The sequence below is a fragment of the Haplochromis burtoni genome, unplaced genomic scaffold (genome assembly GCF_018398535.1).
Source record: "Haplochromis burtoni strain Fernald_Lab_line unplaced genomic scaffold, NCSU_Asbu1 Contig_8, whole genome shotgun sequence".
Classification (NCBI taxonomy): Eukaryota; Metazoa; Chordata; class Actinopteri; order Cichliformes; family Cichlidae; genus Haplochromis; species Haplochromis burtoni.
The window spans coordinates 3,799,043-3,811,127 of NW_024582369.1; the positions used below are offsets into that span (position 1 = coordinate 3,799,043).

Genomic DNA, 12,085 nt, shown 5'->3' on the forward strand with positions numbered 1-12,085 from the left:
TCTCTCTTACACACACACACACACTCATACATGCACACCCCCTGTGGGTGTCTTGGCTAAAAGCCTGCAGCCAAACCTTCAAGAATGACTGGTTTTCTCTCTGTGTTGGAGTTAAGCGAGTGACTAAAAGAGAGGGCTGAGTTTTTTTTAATGCACCTCATAAAGAGATTAATAGGGAGTAGTTTAGAACAAGTAAAGTACTTATTGTCCTATTATTCTTCTGTCTATTATCCTACACTCTTCTTTTTCCACGCAGACTCCACCTCTTTTTAAAATGTTGCCCTCTGTGTGTGTGTGTGTGTCTGCAGTCTGTACAGCAGTGAGGATGACGAGGAGGAGACTGAGATGTATGAACATGATTATGATGGATCATTGCCCAAGCCTGGGAAACGCCAGCTCGGCAAGACACGCTGGACACGAGAAGAGGTATACACACACACACACACACACACACATACGTCAATACAGTTCAAATTCTGCTGTTCAATACTAAATATTAGTGACATATTTTTAAAAAATGTACTCTCTTTTTTCAGGATGAGAAGTTGAAGAAACTTGTTGAACATCATGGAGCAGAAGACTGGAAAGTAATTGCAAGCCTATTAACTGTAAGTAGCAGGCATGAGGCCCTGATTTGTCTGCGTGCAACTTCCCATTGTGTGGAGATGATAACAAACTGTATTTTGTTTTTCTCTCTCTACACAGAACCGTACAGATGTGCAGTGCCAACACAGGTGGCAGAAGGTTCTCAACCCAGAACTCATTAAAGGACCGTGGACCAAAGAGGAGGACCAGAGGGTAAGAGCACACTGTATTTTTGTGGGGTTTTGGGGGGGAGGGTGGCATGGAAAACTGTAAATATAAATGCAAGATTAACTTGCATGTAGAGTTTGTAGTGTGCTTTAGCCGTGTGTTATGTTATAACAGCCATTAGTGGTGACCTTACAGTGTAATTGTTAGAGTGGGCTTTATACTAACTGGATACCACTGAGATCAACAATTACTTTGTGTTCCTGTGTTTAAAGCAACTTCTCTGTAGCAACTCCTGAACTGTGGTTGCACACTTTTACTCACCCTTACACAACATATAACACGTTTAGGAGTTATATTTCCACCCAGATGCCACTGTAATGATTAGCAGAGTGGCTAATGTTCCAATGGAAACTCCCTCACTGCTCACCAGCAGGTGTTCTCAATCAGCTACACTAGCGAAAAATCAAGAAAGAGAGAGAAGGAGGAAGGAAAAGCAGTGCATTTAGTAAAACTTCTGAGATTTTTATGGATAATCATTTTTTTTATTTCTTCTCTCCCTCCTGTTTTCATATCTCTGTACCACTCTACTTCTCCCTCCCCTCCCTGTTATTACTCCTTCCTTCCTCTTTCCCCATGCTCCTCTACTACCATTCACTTCTTCCTTTTCAACACTCTCCCTCCTCCTCCTCCTCCTCTCTTGCCTTTCCTCTTTCTCTCACCCCTCACAACCCTAAAAATCCCCAGGTGATCGAGCTGGTCCAGAAATACGGCGCCAAACGCTGGTCAGTGATCGCCAAGCACCTGAAGGGGCGAATTGGCAAGCAGTGCCGCGAGCGCTGGCACAACCACCTGAACCCAGAGGTTAAGAAGACTTCCTGGACGGAGGAGGAAGACAGAATAATCTACCAGGCGCATGAGAAGCTGGGCAATCGCTGGGCAGAAATCGCTAAGCTGCTCCCTGGCAGGTGAGGTGGAGAGAGGGAAGAAGAGGCAGAAAAGGAGAAGCTAGATGAATCACTGAAACCTTGTTGGTTAGCTGCGCAATGTTGCGGTTAAGAGGCTGAAATGGAGGGGAGGGCACGCCAATAAAAGTGAGCATGAGAGAAAATGGAGTTGTGGACATAGAACGCAAGCTGGGAAAGAAAGGTTAAAAGGCTAAGTTAGGACGTGGGGGGAAGGTGTAGAATGACAGAAGAGAAAACACAGATAAATATGTGGTTATTGTAATTGCTTTGCACTGATAACCTTATCAATTGCGCACATTTTTAAGTATGCGTGTATGTGTGTGACTGAGACTTTTCCTATCTCCCTCAGCGTGTGCGTGCGCCTGCATTGATAAAGCTGCTGTGTGCAGCTAGAGGATGTCACATCACCTTTAAGTTAACACATGTCCCTTATGACCCGCAGGACCGACAACGCTATAAAGAACCACTGGAACTCCACCATGAGGAGAAAGGTGGAACAGGAGGGCTACCTCCAGAACACAGCCAAGAACAGCAGCCCCTCGCTCCCCGCCAGCCGCACTTACGTGAAGACCAACAATCAGATCATGTGCTTTCCCCAACAGCCTGGTCACACGCAGCTGACTTCCAATTTGCCGCTCAGCTACGCCACCTACCTGTCTGACGCACGTAGAGTAAGTGGGCTTTAAACCAGAATTTAAGCAGATCTCCGCCCGCAAGACCTTGCATTTATTAACGTCTGCTTCTTTCTCTGTAACAGGTGCACTCCACCCTCTCATTCAATATGAACATACTCAACATTCCCCAAGTCCAGGTAAGAATCGCAAACCTGAGCGGCGATCGAAAGATGGGGTAGATGAGTTGTTTGGATTGAATTGGTGCTCACGCATTTCTTCTGCTCTTTCAGAGACACTATAACGAGGAGGACCCTGAGAAGGAGAAGAGGGTGAAAGAGATCGAAATGCTGCTCATGTCAACAGAAAATGAACTGAGGGGCCAGCCGTCACTACCGGTGAGTCACACTCGGATCTGTGTCTGGATTCAGGAGGGTGAAACATGTGACAGCACAATTTATGTGTTTTTTGGGTTTTTTGACCTTGGCTTTAAGGACAGTGGTTGGACTTGTGTTTTTTGTGTGTGCATGAGGAGGAGGAAACATCTGGGTGGTCTGTTTCTGCAAAAAGTGATGCAATAGGATCTTATCACCATTTCTTTTGGGTTTGCATGACCCCTTGTGCAATTCTCTACTCAACACTTCTTCTGTCGGCCTTTACATTAAAGTTCCCCTTCTCATTTGATCATGGTTGAGCGTTCCCTGCGCTTCTTATATCTGTGCTTCCTTTGCACTCGCTCCTCTGTGCTTTTGTGTTTTCAGGTGATTATTCTTTTCCAGTCTGTAACATTTTTTTCCTCTCTCCAGATTTGTTCGTTCTATCAAAACTGGACCAACCAGAGCTCCATGTCCAACAGCTCAGAAGGTGCTGCTCTGCCTTTACCTCATCACCAGGCAGCCAGCCAGGAACTGTCTCTTGACCAGAGCAGCTCAGCTGAGGACAGCGCCCCCACAACACCCGTCGAAGGCATTAACGGCAACAACAGCAACAACAACAGTCCCCACAACAGTCCTGCGTTCTCAAATCCAATGCCAGGGATAATGGAATCCATGATTGACTCAGTAAGTATCTTCCTTACACTGTGTCGTGCTATATTATGTTTTTATTTTTGTCTGTCGTGATCAACTGGAATCAGCTGAAGAAGATGCCCTATAAATTAGAAACACAGATATAATAGCGGGCCTTGACCCAGAATTTCCCACCCTTTTCCCAGAGCCTGTTAGCAGTGGGTTCTTGGAAAGGAGCGCTCTTAAAGCAGACAGGGTCTTGCCCAATCGGTGCTCAACAACTGCTAAAGAATCATTGACTGGTTTCATGTCGAATGCCAACCCATGTGAAGTCACAAATCTACTCTGTTCACCCTCACAGGTCACATGACCCGTGCTTACACAGTCACCACACAAAACTAGTGTTTGTCCCATTGTTTAGCTTAGCTTAGCGTGCTACACGAGCTGCCTGGTTGTCAAAGCCTTGTCAGGGGTCTTTAATTTAATGTTTTCTTCCTTTTTATTTCACAGTTCCTCAACCAGCCAGTGAGCCCAGAACACTCAGACAATCTACCCTTTAACTCGCCTGTGCCTGCAAGCCTCCTAAATGATAATGAATTGTAAGAAGCTTTTGTTCTCATCACTTTTATTATGCAAACCTGTTATTGTTATATGAGCCTTTTTTAACAGCTGTTTTTTTGCGCTTTTTCTTTCCTCTCTCCTCAGGCTCATGACGCCCAATATGTGTGAGTCAATTCTGGAGTCAACCCCACGTACACCCACGCCTTTGAGATCAGCCTCGACCCATCAGGAGATCAAATATGGCCCCGTTAAACTAATGGTGAGAGACTTTAATGTGTGTATATATCCCTCGGTGCTTAATTTGACATGCAAACTGCTGCTTTGCACACTGCATTGTCCTCGGGACTCACTCGGAGGTTTGTGTTGTTTCCAGAACACCACTTTGGGGCAGCAGATGGTTGGGTCCATCAAGCAGGAGCCAGTGGAAGATGCCATTAAGCATCCTCCATTTAAGAAGATAAAGCAAGAGGTACTTTCCACCCTACATATGCATGTACAGATATGCAAAAAAAAGCATGCGCATATGATGTGAGACTGACATAAGAAGTGTTATTTTGTATCTTAAGAAAATAGCGGACAGGGGTGAAATATCAAACTCAACCATTTGCATGTTGCGGTGACAAACGTGTTGTGTTTTTGTTTTTTAGTTACATTTTGCAACACGTTTGACGTCAGCTTAAAGAATAGCTTGAGGTTAATTTTTGCAAGCGAGCTTGTGTGACTTGGTTACAAAAAGAGGAAAATGTGGGGTTTTAAATGACCGTGTTGTGTTTTTTTTCCGGGGGTCCTAGGTCGAGCTCCCATGCAAGAGGGGCCACTGCATGCAGTGGGCAGGGCAAGAACTTAACAGGCAGCTCTTCTCCCCCAGTCGCCCAGCTCAGGAAGTATCGGTAAGTTGACGTTTGACCTTAAGTCAGACCTCCTTATGTGTTTTTGTTTTGTTTATGTGAGTCCATCAATGAGTACGCACAGGATCAACCCTAAGATCCTTTTCAGTCATTGTACTGTAATTATTGTGTTGTTAACAAGTGTTGTTGCATTTTTTTTTCAGGACCTACTTACAAGCTCACTCTTGAACGAAGACGGACACAAAATCTACCAGCTCCCTCACAGAAGCCTGAATAACCCACTACAGGTGTGTGTGTAATTAAATCATAAATTTATAAAATAGCTTTGCATGTTAACATAAAAACTCATCATCTTCTTTTTTTCTTACAGCAGCAGCAGCTGGGTTCCTGGGATCTGTTGGCCTCCGGGAAAACAGAGGAGCACATACTGGCCTCGGAACACAAGTTCTTGAGTGCTTTCCCTTCAAGGACACTGATGATATAGACTGAGATAAATGCTGATCCAAACACATCAACTTTTCCTGCACTGGAGTTTAAAAAAAGAAAGAGAAAAAAAGCCCTTAGCTCAACCAGGCTAAGGTTTTTAGCCCCCCCAGCTGAAGCAGTAGAAAATGGTTGGAGCAATGGATGGATCAAGCAGATGTTTACTTGTTTACTTCTGGAACACAGGCGTTTACGGCATCACTGGGTTCAAAACTCAAAGAGTTTTCGCTTTCACCTACACTTGTGGAACAGACGGGCGGATACATATTTGCGGTGGTACAGTCATTGGGAGAGGCTATATGCCACTGATTTTTTCACACTTACATTTGTTGGATTTGTACCAACCAAAGACTTTTTTTAAGGGGGGAGGGGGGGTGACTTTTTTAAAGTTTTTAAATTTTTAAAATTTTCTTTGGTTTTATTGTATTACAAACGGGGAAATGGTGACCATGTATGCCTTGGGCTGTATTATTAATTACACATGTTGATAGTAATATAAAGAACAAGCTCATTAATTTATTGATTTTTTTTTTACATTATGACTTTGTTGCTGTTGTTTTACAATTGGCCAATGGAGCAGTGTTGTATTTCAGAGTATTTAAGCCCTTTTAGCATTATCGTACATCCAAAGTCATAATGATTATTTTCTAACTGACCTCTGTTTTTATTTTGGGTTTTTTTGTTTTAGTTTTAGTTTTTTTTGGGTTTTTTTTTACCTTTTTTTTGTCCTTTTTTTAATTATTAAGGGGTTTTTAATGGGTCTACTGAGAATTTCAAGTGTTTGGTCTTTGCCACCTCATGTAAACACTCCACTGCTGAACAAGGACTGCTCGGTCTGTTCTCGCACCACTATGCAACTACAATTTTTATACTTTTTTATACAAAAGAAAGGGGCCAGCCTTTTTAGTATTACCTGACAACCACATCGGCGCCTTTATTTCATAGGAATTGAGTTTTCATTTCAAGTTTTTTTGATTTATTTCTGGCCTTTACAGTATCCCCCCCAACCGGGAAAACATTCAATGAACAAGCAATTCTTAGAATTTAGATACATATATATATATATCTACAGAAAGAGAGAGAATTTATTTATACATTTGAAAATCCGAAATGCATTTATATTTGAAACCTGAGCTTCACCCAGTAAGAGTAAGACCAAGCTGCACTTGAATTTTATATTCTCCTTAAAACTGTGAGAGTAGCAAACACTGATATTAATGCTACAGCCAAAATCCCATTTTTTTTAAAAAGAGAAAGAAATAAACATTTCTTCTGGTGGATTTACACTGTTGTGAAAGTACACTCAACAAGCATTTTGTGTCCTTTAACGAAACTGCAGTAACTCGTGTCAAACACTTAGCACACTTTTTGTAAAAGCATCTACACATGCCAAGTTTTTATACTTCTACTTTTGACTGCCTACTCAATAAAGTGTGCTGTTTTTATAACAACCTTGTGTTCAGTGTTTAATCTCTGACGTTCAGCGTACTAAAGTTGATAGCAGTTCAAACGCAGCTACTCGTGGACAAAAATATATGGAAATAACATTTTCATATATTTAAGCTGTAAAGTGCGAAGTTCAGCCCAAGAAGCCTACGTTCTCAGTGTAAATAGCACTTCAAATAGCCCCACCATTATGTAGAGTAATTATTGCCTTTTAAACTGAATGAACTATTTACCCTCTCCAAAGTGTAATCTATCTCTAGTATTCAAATTCCTCTACGGATTATAGTATTCAAATAACCCTCGCTTTTGCGCACACATAAACTGATACAAAGGTTTGTTGTCATAAAATTGTGTGGACCATATCATATCATAAAACCTTCTCTCCCATCTGCCGCTCACCAAGTGAGTATAGAGTTTATCAGCAAGCAAAGAAAATAAGCAAATGTTTCCAACCGTTCCCTCTTTTTCCATGGATAAGCAGGGACCACTCAGGTGCATGTCCCAGAAATACAAAGAAACATTTTGTCCTGGACTGCTTTCACTTTTTTCTTTTTTTTTGCTTTGCATAAACATGCTATCAACTCCTTTAAACACAGAAATATGCACTAACATGACTGTGGGCAATGTGAAAATTGTTATATTACTCGTCGCTGCTCGCCAAAAAACGCTCGTAAGTATGAGCTCCACATTCAGTCTCTTGAGGAGACTTTCTTTCCTGTGAGGCCTTAGCAAGCTAAGGGGCCCAGACTCAGACCAGGAGCTATATTTACACCCCCTCCCCATCCACACGTTCTCACATCCCCCACAACACCTTCAGCCACCTGCACCCCCCTCCCAACCTCGCCCTGATCCACCACACTGCCCTTAAATATAGATTCCCATCTCTTAAGTGGTAGTCTCAGAGGGATTCATAAACAGAAATGGCAGTCATCAAGACGGACATATCTAACAGGAACTGTGATATTTAAGACCGGGGCAAACAGAAATAGTTTCTTTGTGGGTGTAAGCATGCTTAGTCCATCCACATGTTCACAATGTTGTGGTTTTTAGCTATTGTAACAACAATGGTTGAAAACCCCCCCAGAAATGACAGCAAAGGCCTGATGAGGGCTGCTTGAATTTGAACGACGGGTTTGACAATCCCTGTCAGCAAATGTAGAGTGTGTGGTTTTATGTGTGTGTGTGTGTGTGTGGGTGGGTGGGGGTGTCTTGTGGAAAGAGGCTATAGCACGAAGCAGACTTTCACCTTGGGAATTTCACCATCTTCTACTAGACCCCCCTGCCAGAAAAAAGCCCAAACCCCAAACCCCACAGGATTCACAGACACCTGCTTCCACTGAGTGAGAAGGCAGCTGCTTGTGTGTATACTGAATGGTAGTGGTTTACTGATAATAACCCCCCCCAATATATACTGGGATGAGAGATGCAAGACACAACGTATCTTTACTCTTTTGCAGTCCCCGCTTCACCATTCAACAGACCTCACTGACTAAACTAATAAAACAAACAAACCAGGCTTTTTCGTGCGTCTGCTTATTTCAATAAATGGAAAACTGAGTGTCCACTTGTGACTGTTATCAGAACAGCACTGTCTATCAGAAGAGGTTGTGGTAAGTCATCAAAATACTGGACTGCAGTGCGCTTTTGTTGATAGTGAATAATTATTTCTTTTATTTTTTTCCGAGTTCATTTCAGTTCACGTCAGGGTTGCTGTCCCCTCGCACAGATCAAACAGAGTTTTATGTAGTTTAAATCATGTAAAACAGAAGAGGAGCTTCAATTGTAAAAAATGCAAAAGTGGCTTGTAAATCATTGCATGTGCACCTACATTCATTTAAGCTCAAAGAGGCTCTTATTGGCTGTTTATGTGGGTCACAGGGGCAAAAGCTGCTGTCATAATGTTGCTCTTGTTTCTGCCTGGTTCTGTTTAGGTCAAGTAAAGCAACCTCTAGTTATACCCTTTTTCCATGATCTGTTTTTATTGGGTAATTATAAAGTCATATTTTAGAATTATAACTGCACTTTTAAGATTTTCACCTGCCACTGAGTCACACTGTTACATTTTTATAAGGTATTTAGCTCTAAAAGTCAAAGCAGAAGTTTACTTACACTGCTAGTGTTGTTTTTTTTTATTCCATCCTCCTTTCCCTTTTCAAATCAAACATGTCTGTCGCAAGCAGATTGGCTCATAAATTCGGTTTGTGTGTCACAATAGATTTATAGCAGGATGTTGCAGAAATGGCGGGCTCCTGAACGTGCGCGTGCATATGCACAAAAACACACACATGCCACTAGTTCACACGCTGGCCAGCGTGCTCTGGGTCTGCATAGATTACTCTAGCCTGATTTCCTCATTCTCTTGTTGCTGTTGTGGTTGGAGATATTCAGGCAAGAGCAGCCGCTCCCTGCTGGCAGTGGTCAGGTAGAAGGGCAGGGCTGTGCTGGCTGGGCCTGATAACTACCGTCCCTATCCATGGTACAGAGAAAAATGGGAGGGGGGGGAGCAAAAAACAACAGAGCTCCATGAAGTTGAAATTGGAGTTCCTACAATTACAGAAACCTGTATGTAAAATGTCACAATGCAGTTTGTGAAAAAGGCCTTTAAAGCAGGTTATTTAGTGGTTATTTGTGTGGAGGAGGTCAGCAGAGATCCGACAATTTACTAGCATGCATAAGGCATAAAAAAATATTAAAACAATCCATGTGTAGACACATAAATTAATTAATAACATCATTTTAATGGGACCATTTTGTCCCAAATATGCACAGAATGTATATAAAATGTAGATGCAGTCTCTGGGTCTGAAAAATGAAGCTAGCGTGCCCTTGTTCCTACCACTAGTCAAAGGTGGGCGACTTTTCAGGTTGCTAAAAAAGTCTGACGGGAAAATGACCCGACTTCTAACTTGATTTATGACCTCAGCAAACACTTTCTTAATGAGTGTGCAGTCTCAGTTGATAGTTTCATATTCTGTTTGATACAACATGACGTTCAATTTGGAAATTACTGTTCCATTTGTGACAACCTAAGCAACAATGGACACACCCATTCTAAATGAAACAGTTCACACTGGCCAAGTCATTTCACAAAACAAATTTACGGCATTCTTTTTCCATTATTTTTCACCTGCGAATAAACTGATCTGACCAATCAGATCACTGCATTTGGCAACAAGTGCGCTCGTTGTTCAAATAGAGCACCGGTAGTGAAAAGTCATGCCTGTGCCCCACTGGCATGTACGAAAGTGGCCTTAACACAGCTTCAACTCCGGGGTCAAACCATGAAATTTGATATTTTTATTTTTCACAAAAAAATCAAACACTTTCTTTGTGTACTTATGTTATTATAAAATTTCTCATCCAAAAATTTGGAATTTTGTGTCTTACTTTCACAATCCCCCTGGTGTTTATTCATTTCATTTACAATGAACATTAATTTGAAAATGATATGTTCCATTTTCAAAAAGGAAACTGGACTCGTGCAACTTTAATCGTTCACCAAGGAGTACTGCCTGGATTAGCTAGGTCAAAGGTTAAGGAGAATACCTCAAAATACCTCCCTTTTCACATGTAACATGTAGCACATAGGAGTTAAATCCTGATTGGTTTATTTACAACAGTTTTTTCTGAGAAAATATTGGGTGACAGTGAATTCTTGGACACACAGATAGGCTTGTTCAACCCGTGTGTGACCTGGAACCACAGGCTCATTGTTGCTGGTGACACATTTAATGTTAGAATCACCAAGTCAGTTAAACAGCTGAACATCCCTTTTTCAAAAAGAAATTTGGTGCTGCTATATGACTACGAAAGCATGCGTGCTGATTTTTTACCTGTATTCCATACAGAATAGTTGTTCTTTTCAGTTATCTGTTTGCAGATAGAGGTAAAGGTGCAGGACCCCTGCCCAAAACAACCGCATTTGGCTGCCATGTGAGGACCATAACACACGGGCATGGATGCTCTATGATATGAGCGCGCTCACAATCACGAAACGCACATACATGCATATGTTCAGACGCAACCAGAACACACAGATTGAGCAGATAGTCGCTGCCACGTGGAAAGAGAGACTGAGGGTGAAGAGATAGTCGGGTACGAGAGTGAGCGAGGCAGAGAGAGAGAGATGGGGAGTGCTGCTGAGGTGATTAGACTCATCTGCAAGTCGCTGTCTTCCCAGATTTGGCTGCCATTCGTTAGGCCGTTTATTTGTTTGTTGTTGTTTTTTTTCAGGAGCAAAAAAATGTATAGACCAATGTGCCTGCTGCAGATAGCCATAAAAAAATAACTGTAAACATTTGAAAAAGTGGGTCAGTACTGCTAAAGCAGTGCCAACGAGGTCAAAGAGCAAAAAACAGACGTTAGGCCATTAGATAAAAGACTGAAAGAGCCGAGTAAATAAATAAATAGAGGGCAACAGAGAGGTGGGCTGTTCATTTACGGAAATGATGAAACTGTAGTCTCATAAAGTTTAAATTCGAAATAGTACTTCACTTAAGGATTCACTGCACTATAAGCTAATGAGCTTAATTTGTTTGATATATTTATCAAAAAAAGCTATATTTAATAATATGTAGGGATGTAAGTGTAATTTTGCTATGAACAAATATGAAATTCTGAATAAACGTGAGAGAAAGAATGCCTCGTAAACAATAAATAACACTACAGTACAGCAGTGTCACATTTGCAAGCTGCAAACTGTAATTGGTGTTATTTTCCAATCATTCATATCAGGGAGTCACGCACAGCTACCGTTTATACTCTGCGCTCAGGTCTGTGCCACGCTCCTGTCTCTCTTTGTAATTTTCATAACAATCCGTCACACTGGAGACAAGCGTGATCCGAATCTTTGTATCAAACAGGGCCTTTATAGGTAACCACACACACATACACACGCAGACGCACAAACGCTGACATCCTCGCAGGCTTCTGGTGCTGGAGTGTGGTCAAATTTCTCAGCCTGACAGCAGGTTACCGACTTCCCAGCAACACCCCCCCTCCACCAAAAAAAAACAAAAAAAAAACACATGCCATACTCGCACACACGACAGACACTTCCTCTTAGAGCCCATTTTGTCTGCTTTCACACTGGCTCTGTCTAGGTTTTTTTTTTTCATTACACACACAGACACATGTGAACACACACAAAGTAAGGCGTGACTGAAAAAAAATGATATGCTTTAGAAACTTGAAAGCAATTTTTTGACTCTATGAATCCAAGAATATGTAGAAACTGCTATGTTTACAATGGTTTGTGTGCGTCCCCGTGTGTGTGTGCGCGCGTGTGCTTGGAGTGGTCTGTTTGGGTTAGGGATTGAGAGTGTAGGGTCATGGTGCGGCTAACTTTTTGTCTTGACAACTTCTACTTAACTACAGTATCCCCACCCCACCTGCTTCCTCACACACACACA

At 42.0% G+C, this 12,085-nt stretch overlaps 1 protein-coding gene across 2 annotated transcripts in view; it reads left to right on the forward strand.

The window, feature by feature from the left end:
* myb (v-myb avian myeloblastosis viral oncogene homolog) overlaps window positions 1-6,679 on the forward strand; it is an 8,146-nt gene extending 1,467 nt beyond the window's left edge. The window contains exons 2-15 of one of the 2 annotated variants that reach the window (XM_005914337.3): window positions 309-426; window positions 537-608; window positions 706-798; window positions 1,498-1,718; window positions 2,161-2,389; window positions 2,476-2,529; window positions 2,623-2,727; window positions 3,136-3,390; window positions 3,847-3,935; window positions 4,042-4,156; window positions 4,271-4,366; window positions 4,689-4,787; window positions 4,949-5,032; window positions 5,116-6,679. In XM_005914337.3, the coding sequence (XP_005914399.1) occupies window positions 309-426; window positions 537-608; window positions 706-798; window positions 1,498-1,718; window positions 2,161-2,389; window positions 2,476-2,529; window positions 2,623-2,727; window positions 3,136-3,390; window positions 3,847-3,935; window positions 4,042-4,156; window positions 4,271-4,366; window positions 4,689-4,787; window positions 4,949-5,032; window positions 5,116-5,229 (1,744 nt within the window). In that variant the 3' untranslated portion in view covers window positions 5,230-6,679. The remainder of the gene's footprint in view (window positions 1-308; window positions 427-536; window positions 609-705; window positions 799-1,497; window positions 1,719-2,160; window positions 2,390-2,475; window positions 2,530-2,622; window positions 2,728-3,135; window positions 3,391-3,846; window positions 3,936-4,041; window positions 4,157-4,270; window positions 4,367-4,688; window positions 4,788-4,948; window positions 5,033-5,115) is intronic. The other variant, XM_005914338.3, reaches the window with a different exon arrangement.
* The last annotated feature ends 5,406 nt before the right edge of the window (window positions 6,680-12,085 follow it).